The 20771-nt window shown below is 26.8% G+C and overlaps 2 protein-coding genes and 1 long non-coding RNA gene across 3 annotated transcripts; 2 read left to right on the top strand and 1 right to left on the bottom strand.

Annotated features, from left to right (window-relative positions):
- Positions 1 to 161: 161 nt before the first annotated feature.
- LOC133666907 (interaptin) lies at positions 162 to 8637 on the top strand. Its single transcript, XM_062081313.1, has 2 exons — positions 162 to 1762; positions 2015 to 8637. The coding sequence occupies exons 1-2, from the start codon at positions 280 to 282 to the stop codon at positions 5386 to 5388; spliced, it is 4857 nt and encodes a 1618-aa protein (XP_061937297.1). The 5' UTR covers positions 162 to 279; the 3' UTR covers positions 5389 to 8637.
- On the top strand, positions 6044 to 20727 carry LOC107997203 (uncharacterized). Its single transcript, XM_017055635.3, has 5 exons — positions 6044 to 8338; positions 18322 to 18394; positions 18487 to 18648; positions 18765 to 18918; positions 19461 to 20727. Exons 2-5 carry the CDS (start codon positions 18323 to 18325, stop codon positions 19574 to 19576), a joined length of 504 nt encoding a protein of 167 aa, XP_016911124.1. The 5' UTR covers positions 6044 to 8338; position 18322; the 3' UTR covers positions 19577 to 20727.
- On the bottom strand, positions 11888 to 15918 carry LOC133666910 (uncharacterized). Its single transcript, XR_009831789.1, has 2 exons — positions 15604 to 15918; positions 11888 to 14802 (listed from the first exon to the last, which is right to left on the bottom strand). It is a non-coding gene; the product is annotated as an uncharacterized LOC133666910 (long non-coding RNA).
- Positions 20728 to 20771: the final 44 nt, after the last annotated feature.

The raw sequence follows: 20771 nt of genomic DNA on the forward strand, positions 1-20771 counted from the left end.
ACAAATATTCATGAATATATTATTATTTATTACCTTATCCGTAATAATCGATATAAAATTATAATTTTAATCTAATTTTATATTATATATTACATATGAATAACATAAGTAATTTTTAAAACTCTCTAATTCTAAACAAATCTTATTATTTTTACCAGATATGAATCGAAATCAAAATGTTCCACAAGCGAACACCAAGCATCACAAATTGTGCAAGTAAACGAGCCATTTTTTGACAATAATTCATATGATTCTCAAAAATCCAGTTCCATTAGTATCATGAAGGACGTCTTCACGCAAACCGGCAATAATGTAAAAAACTCCTCCAACCTTAGCCTCACGAATGGAAAAAAATTACGCAAGAAATTCTTCTTCTCACGCAAACGAAAAGAATCAAGAAACGTTTCTAATATTAGTATGCACGATGACAGAATCGAATCGCGAAGTTCAATATTCTTGAAAGATCATGTTAAATCCCTTACACATCAGAGATCTAATAATCAAAAGAAGCAGTCCAATTTAATGAAGTGCCAATCCGACGAGTCCTGCGTGTGCAAAACGACAGACAGCACGCATTCACTTTCAGAATCAAAGAAAGAAGAGATTAAAAAATGCGCCAAATGTAAAGTGGAAACTTTTGCCACGATTCCATTGTCACAGGTGGTTCGTCCATCGATGTTCGACGCGATGATCTATCGTAAAAAGCCTCCTATGTATCCAAAGAAAACTAAAAACGAACTTTCTATTCAACCCAATGTCTCTAACACAACTTCGAAAAAAATATCACCGTTCAAGAAACTTCTGGAAACATCTAAGAAATCAACGGAAAAACAATCGTCCCATACGAAAAAGTTCAATTGGAAGAATAAAATAGAATCGTTGGTAGATAGGGAAGCACGGGAAATGAGAGCTCTGAAAGCTTATAATGAAGTCACTTTAGTAAAATATAAGAAGGAATTGGAAGCTAAAAAGAAATTATCCTCGGGAAAAAGCATTAATCCTGATGCTAATCCTGAAAGTTTCAAAGATCGATCTTCTTCTTCGAAGAAGAGTAACTTATCTGAACGTTCAAAGAAAAATATTCATAAAACTATAGAATCGTTTTATGAACGTTTTCACGATGATTATATAGACAAAGAAAACTTTACTGTGGATGCAACGACAGAAACAGAACCGTTGTTCAATATCCCTATTAAAACGCCAAGTGTAAAAATTCATAACGTTTCGAACGAGAAGTATTCTTGCTCGAAATTGTCCAAAGTCAACAAAGTGACTGACAAGCTATTAGATAATTTTGATAGGCTGCATGGTGGACAAGCGAAGCAAGATACGAAGAAGAACAAACAAACTGGTGAAATAGATATAAGAAAACAGTACACTAAATACAGCAAACCGAAAAAATTGCCAGACGATGATTATACTTCGATACTATCTATGAAAAAGTTAGAAGGTACGCAGAAAGGTCGTGAATTGGAGAGGACACCTGCTAAGGAAAATGTCAGAGATTACTTGGAGAGTACAGAAGTGCCATCTGACACTGATCAATTACTTTTTTTCGAATCACGCATAGACAGCACAAATATCGCGGGACCTTCAATTAAGGGCGACCATAATAAGCAATCTTCGTCAATAGAAGGTGTGGATTTTGGTGCACAAACTGGCAATTTATTGACAACCATAAAGTCTACTATCCTTCAAAAAGTTACTTCATCATGGTCCTCTAGTAGTATTGATCAAAATACAAAAGAACCACAAGTACATGGTAAATATTGTTTTATTTATTATAAAATTTTAAAAACTTTTTTTATGGGGTTTTACAGAAGGATTCTGTTTAAAATAATATAAAACGTTATCTTCAAAATTTTCTTCAAAATTGAGAAAACTAATATTTGGCGACTTCATATATATATGTACAAGTTTTTAATGGAATTGATCTTTTAAAATTAATAACTTGTTTATCCAAAAATCCTGAATTTTAATTATAGTTCAATAATGTATCCAATTCTTTTTCCAGATTATCAAGCTCAATTTCCAAGTCAGATGTTTGAAATCGAATCAGTACAAGAAGTTGATTATAAGGATGAAGAAGAAACAACTTCAGAAATTAATGTAAATTATGAGAATGTAACAGAATTAGTACCAGAAAGAAAAGATCAAATGGAAACGAAACCAATCTTAGAAGTAGAAACTAAAGTAGATCTCGAAAAAGAAATCAAATTGACATCCAAAATGGAATATCAGCAAGAGGAAATGAAACCAACGTTAAAAATCGAAAAAAATGTTGATCTCAAAGAAGAAATCGAAAGAAATGTTGATCCCAAAGAAGAAATCGAAAGAAATGTTGATCTCAAAGAAGAAATCGAAAGAAATGTCGATTTCAAAGAAGAAATCGAAAGAAATGTTGATCTCAAAGAAGAAATCGAAAGAAATGTTGATCTCAAAGAAGAAATCGAAAGAAATGTTGATCTCAAAGAGGAAAGTGAACCAATTCGAGAAACGCCAGAAATCGAAGTCGATAAACAAGAAATTGATAATTCTAAAGTTTCGAAAGATAAAGAAGAGAAAGAAATAAAAGAAAATATTTCAAAAGATATTCTTCAAATATCTTGCACAGAATGTATCAATTTTGAAGAAGAGGTTCAAAACGCAGAAGAAATAGAAGAAATCAGAAGGAGTAGCCTCGAAGTAATGTCGAGCGAACCTCAAATAAGAGAAACTTCATCAAATTTTAGAAATTTCAGAAGAAACATTAATATGAGCTACGTCGGTAATGGTGTTATTTTAAGCAATTCTAATTCTCCAAGGGGAAATCCACGTCCATGGGACATAGTGGATGAGGATACAATTAGAATGCTTCACAACGCTTTTTCTTATCGATCTGTAGATACTTCTTTCGATTTCTTCCGAGAAATTCTGATGGTAGATGGGGAGACTATCAGAATGCTCCACAACGTATTCTCTTACCAATCATTTAACGCCTCGTTAGACTTTCCTCGAGAAATTCTGACAATTGATGATATTTTAAATAGATCCTTGGAATATCCAATCGACGAGTTTATTTTTCAATCTGACAGAGAATTGGTCATGGGTCTTACCATGGAACAACTTCCTCCAATGTCTTACGAACATCATCATGCTATTTTTACTACCATACGACAGTTTCAAAATTTGGACGAAGAGGATCAAGAGGATGGTATTTGCGATTTATACATCACTACTATCGATCACGAAGATTTGCCCATCGAAATGGAGGCTACGGACGAGTTTGATGATGACGATGAAGTCGAACATACCGAGTTTAGAATAAACGAACTTTTGACGACCATGATTCGAATCCTACGGAATTTGAATGATCGTGGATACAATTTGGAGGATATTTTCAGACTGTTCGAGATTTTTCGAGAACCTTCGAACGATGAAGAAGATATGATAGAAGAAATTGAAGAAGAAGACGAAGAAGAAGAAGAAAAGAATGAAGAAATGGAAGAGCAAATACAGGAAGAAAACAAGATATTGCAGTTCATTAAAGAAGACATCTTTACGAATATTAAATTTCCTATTGTAGTCAAATGGACTGATTTAATACCCGATTCTTCACCTATCGAAAATAACGAAACCGAGGAGCTTGATATTACGCTTAAGGAAACAGAACTTAGTAAAATAAATTTGTTTTCTTTGAAGGATGACAGTTACGATAAACTTACTTATTTCGGAACGAATTTAGAGTTACTTCCGATAGAACGTTGTATAACTTATGGAGTACTGGAAAAAGTTCACGAAGAAAATGAAATTATCGATAGCGAGGAAACGAAGAAAATCGAGAAGAACGAGGAAATTATTGCGATCGAAGATATCGTAGATCTTAAAGAAGTTAAAGAAATGTGGAAGCATAAACACATCGAGGTTGAGGAAGATGTTGCGTATCAAATGATCGAGGAAAACATCAATGATACGAGTTTTAAAGAAATTTACGTTGACAAGGATATCCAATTAACGGACGATGAAGAGAACGAAAATAACGATTTGCGAACGACGGATGAAGAGATGTTCGAATGCGAAGAAAACAATATCGATATCGATATCGATGTAAAATCAGATTTTGAGGAGATTAAAGAGATTAAAGAGAAGATTAAAGAAGAGGTTAAAGAGGTTAAAGAAGAGGTTAAGAAAGAGGTTAAAGAGATTAAAGAAGAGGTTAAAGAGGAGATTAAAGAGGAGAAAAAAGAGGAAATCAAAGAACAATTGTCTTTGTATACTATCTTCATTTTTGGACTAGTTGTCTTGTATTTTTATATTCAATATTATTATAAAGAAATATTTACATTTAAACAAATTCCCGCGTCCTCATCGAGTTTAAAACCCTTTGAAATTCATGCGATGCCAACGTCGACAACTACATTCTTAAAAAATTCGAGGATCATAAAGAAAATTAAGAAAGAAAGTAAAGAAGAGAGACTAAGCGAAAACAAAAAAGAAATCGATCACGATTCGTTGAAGAGTGTCATCGATTTCGAAACATCGGAAATTTCTAGTTTCACTGATTCGGAATACAATTTCGATTCCAATGTGCATAAAACGTCCTGGACTAATTTAAGGATGATACATGGGCATAGTTCGAAAGAGATAGGAAACGAAGTGAAAAGGATTGAAATTCATTCAATTTTCATGTCTGATAATAATTTGATCATTAATTCATCGAATAATCAATTACAAGATGAAATAGATATTTGTTTGGATGAGAAATTGGAATCGCTTTCTCCGCATTACAGCTTGGTCAGGAATAGCAGCCAAATGAATATAATCGAATTTTACGAAAAAGATAATAAGCTTCAATTCATCGAACCTGATCTCAAATTGTTAGAATTGCGTCTTGCCCAGGAAGAGATAGAGACTCTTCAATACAAAGACGATGATTCGAGTTCAACAAAATCTGTGCAGCACGAGAACGAAACAAAGTTGTTCGAAGTGGCGTCGTACAATTCTTACGCGAAGGTAAAGATAAGCGAGAAAGAACAACTTCAAAAGAATCACGCTATAAATCGGAAAGATAGTCCAAGAAAATCAGAATTATCCGTTTTCTACGAAATTCCGGTAGAACACGAAGAGTCAGAAGAGCAACAGTACGTTTCCGAAAAAATTATTTTTTCCAAACGAAACGAGCAGGTTGAAGAGGTTAGGTTATCCGTGGAACAGAACAAGCAACCATCGAATTTGGCACAATTTATGGAAACGACCGACAGTTTCGACTCGACTTATACCAAAATTTCCGAAGTCTCGAGAAACACTGTTTCCGTAGATTTGAACAAATCCTCGATGGAAGATTTCACGATAGGATCGAATGAATCGTACGAGTCGCACGAGTCGAATCAATCGAACGAGGATAGATGAGAAAAAGAAATCGTCCATGAATCATTTCGTTTCGTTCCGATTTATTTTTTCGTATTTTTTTTTTTTCTCGCGATAACGATCGATGGATTTTAACTCAATAAATGATCCGGGAACTTTTGAAAGAAATTCTTCTTTTTTTCTTCGAAAGAAATTCGTTTTATTTTGCATTTTGTATAAAAAAGAAAAAAAAAAAAAAGACTGTTACTGATACAGTTGGTCCCAAAAATATCCGACCAATATTAGATACACATTTTATTATACGAAAAATTGTATATTGTCGAATGGAAAAGCAACTTGATTATATGTTAATTTTTAGCGTATACATTTATTATTTAATTCTCATAACAATTGTTTAAGAAGTCTAATTGTTTAAGAAGAAAATATGCATGCATGGTGAAAAATCTTAATGAAAAATTAAGTATTATAAATATTTATTCAAGGGATCGGATATTTTTGAGACCAACCATGTATCTTTTTTTTTCCGCCTTCTTTTTATTTTTCTTTTTTTTTCCTTTTTTATAAAAAAAAAAAAAGAAATAAATGTTACGCAAATTGACATTTTTGTCGATAATTATTAGAAAAGATATTTTTTCCTTTTCCTTCGATTTTACAAGAAATAATTGTTTATCTTTTGAAAGAAGCAAAACATCTATTGTGAATGAATTTTATTTATTTCGTTTCTTAACAATGATGATATTGATTTATCTTACATTTGCTATTTTATAAGTAGCACAACGTTTTTCAACGATTTATTTAATGATACTTGTTAAATTTTCTTAATGATTCGAAATAATAAATGAATGTATTTTAAAGAAATCTTTTTTATACCAATATCTGTCCATATCAAATTCTCATAACATATAAAATTTTCGGTAATTATTTACGAAAAATCCATCAGGTAATTCTCAAATAATATTGTGAAGATTTTACTTAATTCATCATATTAAAAAGTTATTAAACAAAAACGTTTCCTTCTTCGAAATAATTGTAGATCAAAATAGTTTATTACTACGGACAATTGATGGCTACGATTAAGAAATTGCCAATGCAAATTAAATCGGCTATTTAGCTCGTCAGTTATGATTAGCTAAATAAGTTTTTTATTTAATTTTGATTTACGGTGAAATCAAACTTAGAATTAACGTAGATTAATTGATATCAAACAAAAATTTATTTAATTTTATGGTTTATTATTGGGTTTGGATTAGGCTAGTAACTTTTTAATGAACAATGCCATATTAAATTTTTATAAACTATTCAATGTAATAATCTTGACGACATATTAAAAAATTCATGGAGATCGAGAAATACATTTTTGTAAATATTTACCAATTTTTTTTTATTTTTAATATAAATTAATAATAAAAAATAAAATATTTATTATATATTAACACTGTGATATTAATTCTTGGATGATAGATGATCTTATTTCGGATTCTTTGCAATCCATGCTACGTTGTATTAGTATCTTTAGCAATAATGATTTTACTAGTAAAATTGTATGTTAACAAAATTTTGATTAAAAATAATTATGTGCTTTTTTTAATGATCAAGATTCTCATCAATTTTCATAAAACCTAAATTTATTCAAACATTTAATTTAAATAATCTTTACAAACGAGGTTCGTTCAATTCGATCGCCCTTTTATCTCGTTATTATGCCATTCAACAAACTTAATAAATACACTTAATTAAATATACTTCCTGTTTGCTCTTCCTTAACCACCATTTAATCGTTTGAGTGTTATCGATTTTCTATTCCCTTGTGTTTTTTTAAATAGATTTTATAAATATTTTATACATCCATATCGTATATAAATTTATAAATGAGAAAAATTTTTAAATTTAAAAATTATCAATTTGTACATTTTTTATTTCTTTATTTTTTTTATTATTATTATTTTTTTTTTATATATTGTAAGATTTATAAATTCTTCTAAAAATTTAAATTATTTTATTTCTAATCTTTTCAATCTTTAAATTTTCCAACTTTTTTTTTTCTTTTATTTTTTACTTTAACAAATTCTTCATTCGATCATCTTTAATTTTAATACCGATATAATTTATAAATTTGTTTGTTTATAAACAACAACAAATAAATTTTTACTATGTAATATATAGATAATACGAAACAATTTTGAATATTTGGTATAGATAAAAGAAAATTATGATTTTATAAGAACTCATAATTTTGTTCATTTATATGTGAACATCATCTTATATATTCATTTTGAAATAACAATAACTTCACAATAGTACAATCATAAGACTAAATGAAAAAATATTACATAATATACATGAAAAAAATACATTAAAATTGACATAAAAATAAATTTAATAAATAAAGTAAAAATTAAAACTTCAAAAACTTAAATCTTCAAAAATTAATTCCACGTAAATTACTAATTTTTCTATAAATAATAATTAGAATCAACAAAATATTCATCCATTCAACGTTCTCGTTCCTAACCTCAACCCTTATTCACTTAACCTAACCTAAAAATTCTAATCGCATATCAATATCGCATCTCCTCTCTCTTTCTTCCATCTCCCGTTTCACATATTAATAATAATACTTTCCTCATTTCAAACCGAAAAAAAAACTCAACGTAACAGCGATCAACTCCTCTCCTCTTCGCTCTGTTCCGCGGCAACCGATCGCCGCGGCAGTACTGTGTTGGTTAGCCACCGGTGTAGGTGTATATACGCATCGTAGGTGTACAACTTCGCGGTCTGCCACGGCGACGTACTGTTCTTGGCACAGTTTCTGACCATCTCCTATTGCGAGCGGATCGCGCTGGACCTAATATCACTGCGCCTCGCGCCACCCAAATTTCTGTGAGGCCCCTCTGAAATCTCTCTTCCGGTTGTCTAACATTTGGAATCCGCGCACCCCATAGCCTAGAGGCGACATCTTCGATCTTTCGAAGTCAACGATTTTCCTTTGAAAGTGAGTAAAATCGAAGAAATTCCGCGAATTTTCTTCCGATTTTCAAAAAGGTGAATAAATCAAAAGATTTGGAGAAATTTTAATTTTATTATTAACGAAACCATTCTTTACAAGTGAATATATCGATGATTTTTTAAAAGTGAACAAGTATATCGAAGATCTCGAAGATTTTTCAAAAGTGAATATATCGATGGTTTGGAAGAGTTTTCAAAAGTGAATAAATCGAAGATTTGAAAAGCTTTAGTAATAACGAAGCAATTTTTTTAAGCGATCTTTTAAAAATAAATATGTTGATAGAATTTTGAAGATTTTTTAATAAGTGCATAAATTGAAGATTTGAAAAATTTTGTTAACAATTTTCGATAAGCGATTTTCTTGATTTTTTAAAAATAAGAAAATCAAAGATTTCGATTATATTTTTCTGATTTTCCAAAAGTAAGTAAAGAAAAAATTTCTAAGATTTCATAATTAACGAGAGTTCATAAAAAAATTTTATTTCTAATCAACATAAAATACGACATTGCAAATATTGATATACGAGAAAAGATAAAAATGAAAAAGTGAAATTAAAAAGTACGTTTCGGAAGAAACTTCGTTGAATAGAAGTTTAAGAGAAGAGGATGATTTTTTAAATTTATTAGATTTTTTTGCATTTATTCAGTAAACGTTTACAGAACAAAAAGATGGAAAATTTATAATCAAAAAGATTCGAAGATAAAAATTGAAAATCACGAGAGAAAAACTTGTCAAGTATAATTTTATTAAATTTTGATAAATTTTATTGATCATTTTATTCATTTTTATTAACTCTCCTCAGTGCTTCTTAAATTTTTTGGTTTTATGATCCGTTTTAGAATTCTAATTAATTCTCAAACATATTTTTATACATCATTACAATATAACAAAATATTTTAATTTTTCAATTTAAAAACTTCATCGCTTATATTTAAATTTAAACTGCAGATGTATTTATGCATTTATGAGAAATTAAAATTTATATTTATATTAAAAAATATAGGATGCAAAACATAACGTGCAAAAATATACAAAATATCTAAATTAGATTTCTCGTTATAATATTCAAAAGACGAAATAAATCTCCATTTAAATTCTATTCTTTTAATTGAATTCATGAAAATATAAATTTGTATAAATATCCACAATCTACTTATATTACATTTTCTCGAATAATAAACTCCTCTATTATTCACCAATTATCAAATAAAAACTTTGACTCGAGACAAGAATTATATAAAAATTTGATGAATCAAATCATTTCGTAAATAAAATTAAAAGCAATATATTCAATAATCGTTATCGTTACAGAAGTATATATAAATATATTTCTTATATATATATATATTTTTAAATATCATAAAGATTATTTAGAGTTTAGTCGTAAAAACTCGAAACGAAGGACGAGCTTCGAGTTTATGACGCGAAATACAAATATAAAACTATCCATTATTCATGCTAATTGGCGATAATCGCGAAGAATTGTATAATCGGCGAGTCGGCGATTTCTTCAATTCACTCGTGCGATGAAAGTGCATCGTGGCTGCGAGACACGAGCACACGAGACAAAAATTGCCACGGCCAATGTTTACCATGGACCATGCAAGATGTGTAAATAACGCTAAAAATTCTTCACCAAGTGTTAGGAAACACGCCGAGATAACGAGCCTCTGCGTTACGCAGTAAACGCGTAATATTTCAAAGAGTTACTCGCATTTTCGAGTTTTTCAATTTTTTCCTTTTCGAAATTTTAAATTTTCCGCTATTTGTTCATATTTACATTTTGTATTGCAGGAATAGAAAAAAGAAAGTAAAGATTTTTTATTTTTTATTTTTTTTAAATTTTTGAATGTTTGCATTTTTAAATTTTCAAATTTCTATCTTTCGATCATGTTGATTTTTTTAATTATGATATTTTATCTTATACGAAAAAGAAGGAAAATTAATGACTTTTATATCTTTTTTAATTGAAAACTTTTGAATTCTATTGATTGTATCTAAAAATCATTCAGAATTCAATGATTTCGTTAAATGATATCTGTTATGATTATAATATATTTAAAATTTAAAATTTTTCAGATATCTTTCGGTGTTTTTTATTCATCGTTTATTATGTTTCGGGCAGATTGTTTATCGAAACGAACGATGAGTCAACATTAAATTCCAATACGTTCCTCATAAAAAAAGAAACTTCAATACAACAACGTAAAAATTGCTCATAAAATTCATACACAGATTTCGAAAAAAAAATATAAGATACGAAAAATTTAATTTCATAAGAACTTGATAAGAATTTTTTTTCAGAAATTATATTATAATATTATCAATTAAGACTTGTTATGTAAATATTTTAATTGTAGTAATTATAATTTTCAAAAATCAGCATATATTCAATTTATCATTAATTTTAATTCAATTTGCTCAAAAAGTTATAAAAGTTTGAAGTTTTTCATCAAGAGACCGTCAACCATCATTTTATCTGCAACGATCTAACGATCTAAGTCACGTACAAAGCAAAAACAAAATTCTACGGAACAAAAAAACGAAACGTTTGCAGCTTGAATTACTGAAATCGAGACGAGCTCCATGAATGATAATTCCAAGAATCACTCGGTACAAAATGAAATTTTTATGAAATTTTTTACCTGCAATTTCGCATTATTATTATTATAGATATCGCAGAAAGACATAAATAATCTATATCATTTTATTTACTATTATTTACACGGTAAAATCTGTTGAGATGTCAAACTTTTTTTTTTTAATTTTTCACTATCAACAAACGATTATTGTAGAAGCTAATTATTGAAGAAAAAATTGTGAGAATTATATGAACTTTAATAACTGAAAATAATAGCGCGCATATCGCATAACTGTCGTTGATACACTGGACAATTTGCCAAAGAAAAATTTTTTTTTTTTTTAGTTTTGTCCATTCTTATTAATACTAATTCTTTAATATTCCATGATACATATTAATTTTTTTAAAAAATCGATTCTAAAGAAATAAGCACGAAAGATTTTATTAATATAAAAATAAATCGATTGATGTTAGATGAAGCTTTAAAACATTTATAATAATAGATTTATTATTCACAGATTAAAGAAATCATCATTTCACGCTTTATAAGACAGGATCTTCACATGACAATAAAAATGTATATTATAATTCAAAAAAAAATTATATATGGCTTGCAAAAATTTGATTTTCTAAAAGATTCATTTTCACTTTAAAAAAAAAACAAATCTTTCTATTCGATTTTTAAAATTTTTTAAAATAGGTTATAATAAGCGTATTAATTTATATTTTGATAAATAATTATAGTGAAATTTATACGATTTTAAATAAATACATAACCTATTTACCTACCCTATTTATCTATATTATATATAACCATTAATAATTAAATATACAATTTTTTGTGTAAAAAATTCATTTTCCGATAGATGTAAGATCCAATTAAAATTTTAATAGCATTTCAAATCTATTTTATTAATGATTGACTTGTTAGAAAAATATTTTAAATACCTTACTTTTTCTATGTTTATGAAACACTTTATTTTGCTGCGCACTTTGTGCATACATATTTTCATGGTTCACAGTCGTGATCGCGACTGTTGGCCTCCTTTTACTTTTCCCTCGCCGTGATCATCCTTTTGCTTTTTTCTATTGATTTTCGTGGTCCATTCACGAATAATCATTTCTATTTTTCTCTCTTGTATCTCTCTATCTTATTTATCTAAATCAGTTCATCCATAAATTTTTTTTCCTTTGCTTCTATTTTTTCTTTTTCTTTTTCGTTTATCACTCGAAGAAATCACAATATGTAATTAAGAAAATAAAAATAGAGGTGTACCTGAGGAAAAAATATCGTCGTCAATCTGTTAAAAAAATTCTTGCATTAATCATTAGAGAAAGATTGTTAATTTATTTTTAAAATATAAAATTCATTAAATGATTACAATGTTAAATTTTGTATAATGAAACAAGTTAAATTAAAACTTTAAAAAGAATGACTCATATTATTTGTAATTATATTAGGATTATAAAAATAAAAAAAATTTAATAATAATTGAAAGCAATAAAATTCTAAGTAATTTATCTAGAAAATTTTTCAAAGTTATTAAAGATCGAAAATTTAATATCATGATGAATAAATGAGGAATCGAAATTCAAGAACGGCACGTGAAAAATATTTTCCCTTTCTTCGCGAATTAAAGAAAATACAATGCAATTATTTTTCCTGTTTCCTTAGTGAACGCGGAAATCGGTTACGAAAGAAGCGACACGCGACAAGATATCGGTATTCCACGTCGCTAACGACGCTGCACCTGACTTGATCGTGACGAATGCTGCACAAATAAAGGAATGTCGTGATAAAGATCTGAATTGGAAATTCTGATGACGACTTACTATCACTACGCGATCGTCTTTATTGTACGACGTATCCAATAGTATACAATAGACTTTAAACTAGTATGAAAAAACTTACATTACAATTTCTCACTATTATATGTAGATCAGTCAATAAGTGCTAATATTCTAAAAAATTTTACGATTTTGTATTGAAGTTTATTTAATGAAATGGAAGAAAACTGTGTACCTGAATAGATCAATTCAAATATTGTATATTGTAACTTTTATATTAAAAAAACAATGATATTCGCTTTGATCCATCGATTATACTTTGTTCATGTGTCCATATTTATTTCAAAGATTTTAAAGAGATCCTTCATAAATCAGTGATGACTCGTCGTACATTTAATCAGCACATAACCTCTATAAAAACTATCAATTAGTCACAGAATGCATGTTAATATTTTTAATCTAAGCGAAATTTTTCTAACATTATTACAGATTCTACAAGTTGGCATTCAAACTGAAAAACGCATCAATACATATATAAAATTATGAATTTATATTATATTTATAAGCTATATTTGTGTGTCAAATAATGATAAATGGCAATAAACTTTATAACTTTAAGAAAAACTATTACATATACTGATAATTATTAATTATAACTTATTAATTATAACTGTTAATAATTAAATTTGTTTGTATAATACCATCAATTAATATATTATAAAGATGGCTGCACAGCTTTTCTTTTCTCTCTCTAGTTTCATTACCATATCTAAAAGTGTATTTCATATAATGTCTATATTTAAAGTATGTATAATATTATTGATTTTTAAGATTAATTTGTCATGAAGTTTAATCACTAATAAGATCCTTGTATATCTTAACATGAGATCAATTTAGATATATAGAATTATCATTTCTCAAAGGTTTGTAGATAAAAAAAATTTAGTTTTATGTATAAAAGCTTTCAAAATTGTATTATGTCTACTAGTTTTGTTGGAAATTCATAACATTTACTTTACAAAAATATTACTTTGAGATTATATGAGATATTAATCTTTATAAATTTATGAATAGAAATCTGTTCATATGTATATTGGTTGTATCTCATGATAGAAATTTCCATTATGTGAACGAATCATAAATAAAAAGCTCGCGTGATATCGATATCCATTTCATGAAAGGGCAGTGCTCTAATCTAATAAGAAAAGGAAGTATTTGCTAAGCCCGCCCTTTGCTTATATCTAGGTCAAGAATAATTGAGTAGGCGTCGCGTAAACACGTGTATCAAGTGGTTTTCTATTTTTTTTCGGTCAATCATCGCCATGGTTCGTCTAAATTTAATACGGATTCCACTCATTTTATCATTATAATGTCTTGAAGTTGTTCAATGTGATTAGATTCATATTTTCAAAATTTAAATCTTTTTTACATTTGATATTTATATATTATTTTTCTTGTTATAGAAAATATTTTATTTACATTCTATTTAATACTGGATATAATATATATATATATATATATTTTTTTTTAATTTTCTAATTAATTGATGCATATTCAAATTAATATTCAGAATATCAAATTCTTCATTTTCATATTCTTAATTATATATTTATTATTGATCATGCAAATTGGTACTCTAAAAAAAAATTCTCATTTGTTTATATAAGAGAAATAATTTCAATTAAGATATAATATTATATCTCATATCTTAATATTAATATAATAATGTAAATTTCAATGATTCAGTGATAAATAAATTCAATGAAGATTAAAAAATATAAAATATATAATCCTACATGTTATAAAATATATAATTTTCATAATTTTCATTAAATATATCTAAATAATCTTAAAATCATTCTTAACTCAACCACTTCGGTAATGTTCAAACGAACATACTTTCTTAATTAAATTTCAAAGCAGCATTTTGCATTTCCTAAATAGTACTTGAAAGAAAACATTGTAAGTAAACCATCTTCGTATCCACAAGCCTTCTCGTGGAAAACAACCTCTCGAGGCCGAGCGTGATCTCTTGCTAGATGATGCAACGTGTTTTTTTGCAACGAATACTGCGAACAGACTGACAAAGTCACTTCGTGCATATATCAGAACTCGCAATTTTAATTTTCTCTTAGACTTACAATCAATGAAACGTAATTAAAACTAGTTAAAAATAACAAAATTAAAGGTTAAATTGCGTTTAAATATTATAATGATAAGTGCAATCGCTATTTTTCCACAATTTTGATACTGAATGGTTCACCTTATGCGACCTTATTTCATATGTCATCGCTCGTTATAGAACACAAGTTGTGAGCAAATATTTTTATTCTATTAATGAATACTATTAATATTATTTTAACCAAAAGATGGTAGAAATTCATAAAATAAAACAATAAATGCGTAATTGATTAATAGTGCGGAAGTTATGCATATTAAAATTTTTATAAATATAATTAAAAGAATGAAATTTAAATATTAATTTTTATTCTTTATCGTAACTTGTACTTTATTTTATAATTTATTTCTTTTACGTTTTATTTTGCTATATTTAGATTTTTCACAAATACATGAACATTCATAGTATATTAATTAGATAAGTCTTATATAAAATTACTAATATTTAATATTTTTATAAAAACTTTATTTATGAATCACAAGATTCTTTATCTACTTTATATATAAGTTTAATTTTCATTTTATTTATTTATCATTGAAATATTATATTATATTATATATATTATATATATATTTTTTTTTAATTTGTATATCAATTATTGCACATTAATATTATAAATAAAATATTAAATAATTCTTTTTCAAGATACAAAAAGTATGAAATTTAGATAGGTTAGGATCCATAAATTATTATTATACGTACTTTGATCGAATATAGATGGTCAAGTCCCGTGTCATTTAATAGTTAAATAAATCACGAATTCGTGCGTTCCAAAAACAAGATAGAAGTGGAACGAAAGCAAAACACCGACTTGCGGCCAATGTCATCCGGCGAGTTCTTCATAGACGACACGTTTCCTTTTTGCACGAGGTGAACCAGAGAAATCGCAGGAACAAGGGATCGAGATGCGTTTCCTTATGGGGCTCGTGAGACCTCGTCTTAGCTTCGTATTCACCATGACCGTCAGGGTCGCTCGTATCGATCGAATCTCATGGCGATCTCCTTTTCCTGTCTCTCACTTTTTTTGTTTTCTCTTTTAAACGACATTTAATTTCATTTCTTAATTTATCAATTATCAATTTTCTTGATGATTTTTTTTTTTCGAGAAAATATATGAAATATTTAAATTATTATTGAATAATATTTAATAATATTGATATTAATATTGGTTAAATTTTATTATAATTTGTTGAAAGAAATTTAATCTAAATTCTCAATAATCATGAAGTTAAAAGTCAATTTCGATAAATTAATATAAAAATTTATTTTTAACATAAATTATATAATATTATTAAAGAAATTGGAATCCATTAATTTAATCAATTAAAAAAATTTATTAAATCAATTTAATCTAATTAATCTATTAAGATTTGTTATTTTCTTCTATTAAAAGATTAACATTTATTTAATAATATTTAAAAGTATATTAAGATCAAAATAATGTTTTTTAAATATAAAACGAAATCATTAATCCTGTTTATTTAATAAAATCATTAATCCTAGAAATTTTTGAAAAAAATAAACACTTTAAATTAATAAAATAATAAATGTAAATAATATAATTTACAATAAAAATTTAAAGATTAAATCAAGATTAATCAAGATTTTCACGATTAATTTATTTTATCATAAAAATTGATTAATTGATTAAAGTCTCAATTGATAAAAGAGCTCGGTAATTTTTTTTAGTAGGGTTATTCGGTTAAGATGATGTGGTAGTATGGCGACCGGATATCACAATCTGAAGGAATAACAAACGTGAAAAGAAAGGTCAGCAATGGATAGACCAAAGAGGCGAATCGACAAACAGGCGAAAATAGATGCTGACCACCTATGCCAATGACCTATATTCTCTCTATTCTCGGCGTGCCGCGAATTAAACATCGTCGTTTTAATGCCACATATTCAAGATTATGATCATTGTTGCCAATCCGCTCGATTTCAAAAAAATTAAAAGAACAATTATTGGCAATATGAAAAATTTAAATTAATAAATTAAGAAGTTATTGATGTAAAAGATTTTAATACTTCACTTTCCAATAGATAAAATGAATAAAAAATTAAATTTGTTAAATCAAATTTTATCATTTTCAAAAAAAGTATAAAAACTTTATTAAGGATTCGATTTCATCTAATAATTCAATATCTAATTTCCATGTCTTCTTATCTTTAAATCTCTAAATTTCATAGTTATATGACACGATTTTTAATTTAAAAAAATAATTGTTAATAAATATTGAATATTGTATTTTTTATACATTTATATTTCACTAAAATAAACATATCTTTGATGATGCAACAAACCCAATGTTCTCGTTTACATAATAGCAACATTTGAAAATTTTTATGTCGTAGTCGAACTGAAATAAAAATGAGTAAGGTTAGGTGTAATGTAGCGTCACCTTTGATGTAATATCGCGTTTATGCTAATGCGTTGATTACACTATATGGGCATGAGAACATAGTTGATATTATATGACGACTCGAAGAAAGGAAAAGGAAACGTTTCGTGACATTTCATTCAATAAAAATGACTTAAACGATGAAATTGAACCATTGAGTCATAATTTTAATAAAAAATATAACTAAATAAAGAAGTTAAAAATATTTATAATGGATAATATAATAAATTTTAATATTTTTGCAATTATTTTTTTTGTTTAAGAGTATGTAAAAATTTTATAATAATTTTATAATATGTGTAGAAAATCTAACACATATTTTCGTGATACATGTATAAAGTTTTTTTACTAATCATAACAAAAAATGAAAAATATTAAAAAATTTTGAAAAATTCAATATTGAAATTTTACATAACTCGTAAGTAATAGTTCATAAATAATAAATAAAGTAGAATTCGTGAAGAGAAAACAAGAAATGTTATTGTATCAGGAATGAGGAATTGGTTGTCGATCAATTTTAAAAATACGCAAGCATCACAGATTCTAATTCTACCTGTGATCTAAATTCTATTAGAATACCTGTTTGATATTTTTAAGAAGAAAAAACCGATCGATAAAATAATTAATTTTATAATACAAATTTGAGAAACTTGTTAAAGGCTATAAAAATTAAAAATTTTTAAGTGATTAAAAATAATCTTACAAACATTTTCTTCAATTATAATTTAGCTTTTCTTAATTTTTTTTCTTTTTTTGATTTTTATTTTATTAAACAAGCAATTCTTAAATTTCTTAACACATTTAATTGAACATATTATATTCAGTTAAAAATATATATATATAAAAATTAATTTTTCATATCAAATTTATCGAAAATATTAAAATTTATTAATCTTTCAGTTATTTTTGTAAGGATTTATGCCAAAATATACTTACAAAAAATTACAAAAATAACACAAAGATTAAAAATATCTTAATTTTTTTGAAACATCAATTAATATTATTTTTCTTTTTTCAGAATGCAACTCACGACGTGTTGCAAATGTTATTCATTAAAAACGGGGACTTTGTTCACTGGAATATTGGGTATAGTAAGTATATGATAAAAAAAAATTAATTTTTTATCATATTTAATCAAAAAAAAAAAATTTTTATAGAAACATATTTATTCGATTTTTATTAGGTCTTATCAATTATCTCATTGATCTTAATCTTTACTTTAAATGTCGAATGGAAAACAATATTGATCGACATTGTAGATCAGAGCATCGTCAGGATCATTTTTGCGATAAATTTATGCATGACGATTCTGATTTCAACATTGCTTATAGTTGGCGCTCTTAAGGTAAAATCTAAATCAATTTCAAGTTTATAAAATAAAATTTTTTATTATAAAGTTTTTCGAATTTTTTGATTTATTGGTTATTTAAATTTATATAAATTAAAATATTTCTTTTTTAGAAAAAAACATTTTTAATGCTACCATGGGTAGTTTTGGGTTTAATCTTAGCAGTTGGATTATTGGTGAGCGTCCTGTATACGTCCATCATGTTCTTCATATATCATGACGTAATAATTGGAATTCTGTGGCTCATCATTGGCCTCCTAACCATTGGTGAGTAGCATATTTTTATATTCTCACTTACTTTGTTTTCTTTTTATTAGTTTATTTAAATATCTTCTTACAAATTATCATTTATAGATCCAATTAAAAAGCATTGAAAGTATTTTAAAAAATACAATTGAATCTTGATATCTCGAATTTCAAGATAAAAGAGGTTATGGGAATTTTATCTTCAAAGTTTCCAAAGAATGAGTTATTCATACGTAACATTTTTCGAAACAGCCGTAAAAATTTGACTTGTAGAATTGTAGAAAAAGGACTATTTTGACTTCAAATTTCAAATTAAATATAATAAAATTCGAGTTATATAAATTTATATCTTCTATTATAGAAATTTTTATAGGAATGAATATGAATAAGTAAAATTGTAATATTTTAGAGAATTTCGAGTTACAGACAATATTTAAAATATAAAAAAAAAGATTTTTTTGTATTAATAATCTTCAGTTTTTTTAAACATAATAATTTGATCATTTTAAAAAATATTTAATTATAAATTGGTTTATAATTAATCTTAATCCTATTTTTTTCAGTAATCTATGTATATTTGTGGTTGGTAGTATACAGTTATTTCCAACAATTAAGGTATGACAAAATGAACAGCCGAATCGACCCATATGGAAGACCTTATAATTATCGAAGACCTTAAAAACAAATCGATAATTTCACAAAGGAGAAAATGATCGAGATTTTTTCTTTTCGCAAAATAATTAGACTATTTTTTCTTTTGAATAAAAAATCGAAAAAAAAAAACTAAATTATATGAAAGAATGGTCTAATTACTTTGGGAGAAATTATATACTTAATGATCAATTAGCACAATCGCACCAAAGCATGAGACAACGCCTTTCGTCGATAAAGAATTTATCGAAAACCGCAGAATCATATTTGTAAAATAAGATTAATAGTCATGAGTAGATTAGAATATATTTATGGCACCAAGTTGCTCCCTCGAATGATATTCGATATTTTTTATATATTTATTTTTAATAATTTTTTTTGTATAAAAAGTTGAAACTTTATATTACATACATATATTTTGTAAATATATTTTGTATTTTTAAAATAAAAATTAAATTATTAACGAAATATATAATACATAATCAAAATGAATCATTCATACATTAAAAAATATCAAAATTTTTACCAATTCATATAGATTATAAATAAAATAAAACTTTATTTATATTTTCACTGCTGGAAACATAAAATTTTAACCTCATTTCATGTTTACCAACCTTTAACGATAATTGTAAAGAATGACAGCGAAAGACGAAGAGAGATTGAGAAGTATTAAAGAAATTTATTATGAACTATTGTATCGTTGTGGAATTATTCGCTTCACTGAGTTCAAAGGAGACACTCGATCATATATCCGCGATAAGAGCATATCACGAATAAATACCGTATATAATACTGAACCGAAAAACGAGCATCGTTCGAGGGTGTAAAAACACAATTATGAAACGCGTTTCAAATGAATCTACAAGAAAACAACGCGTTTTCTTTTCGAGAACGGACACTATTGTCGGTTCGTTATTACGATATCAAAAAGACGAGGCTGATCCCTAGCGGGATGAAAATAGATTCCATTTTCAAGGATAACGAAAATATTAAGCGTATGTAAAAATATACGCGTTGCCACATTGCAAGAACCAGTCTCCTACGCAAGGTTAACGACTGACTTTATTTATTTTTCCTGCTCCCCACTTTTATTTCTCTTCTATTCTTTCTACCGCGTAATATACCATTTGTAATTATTGTTACGAACTATGAGAAATAAATTATTATTTATTTGTAGTTTTATTTTTTATTCCTTTATTTTATTATTTTCTTCTTCATTT

Source organism: Apis cerana, linkage group LG11 (genome assembly GCF_029169275.1).
Source record: "Apis cerana isolate GH-2021 linkage group LG11, AcerK_1.0, whole genome shotgun sequence".
NCBI lineage: Eukaryota > Metazoa > Arthropoda > Insecta > Hymenoptera > Apidae > Apis > Apis cerana.

Excerpts from the sequence above, each read along its gene's own strand:
- LOC107997203 (XM_017055635.3), top strand. The coding sequence starts at position 18,323 with ATGCAACTCACGACGTGTTGCAAATGTTATTCATTAAAAACGGGGACT. Across the intron at positions 18,395-18,486 it reads TCACTGGAATATTGGGTATA|GTCTTATCAATTATCTCATT; the intron begins GTAAGTATATGA and ends GATTTTTATTAG. Across the intron at positions 18,919-19,460 it reads CATTGGCCTCCTAACCATTG|TAATCTATGTATATTTGTGG; the intron begins GTGAGTAGCATA and ends TATTTTTTTCAG.
- LOC133666907 (XM_062081313.1), top strand. The coding sequence starts at position 280 with ATGAAGGACGTCTTCACGCAAACCGGCAATAATGTAAAAAACTCCTCC. Across the intron at positions 1,763-2,014 it reads AAAAGAACCACAAGTACATG|ATTATCAAGCTCAATTTCCA; the intron begins GTAAATATTGTT and ends TTCTTTTTCCAG.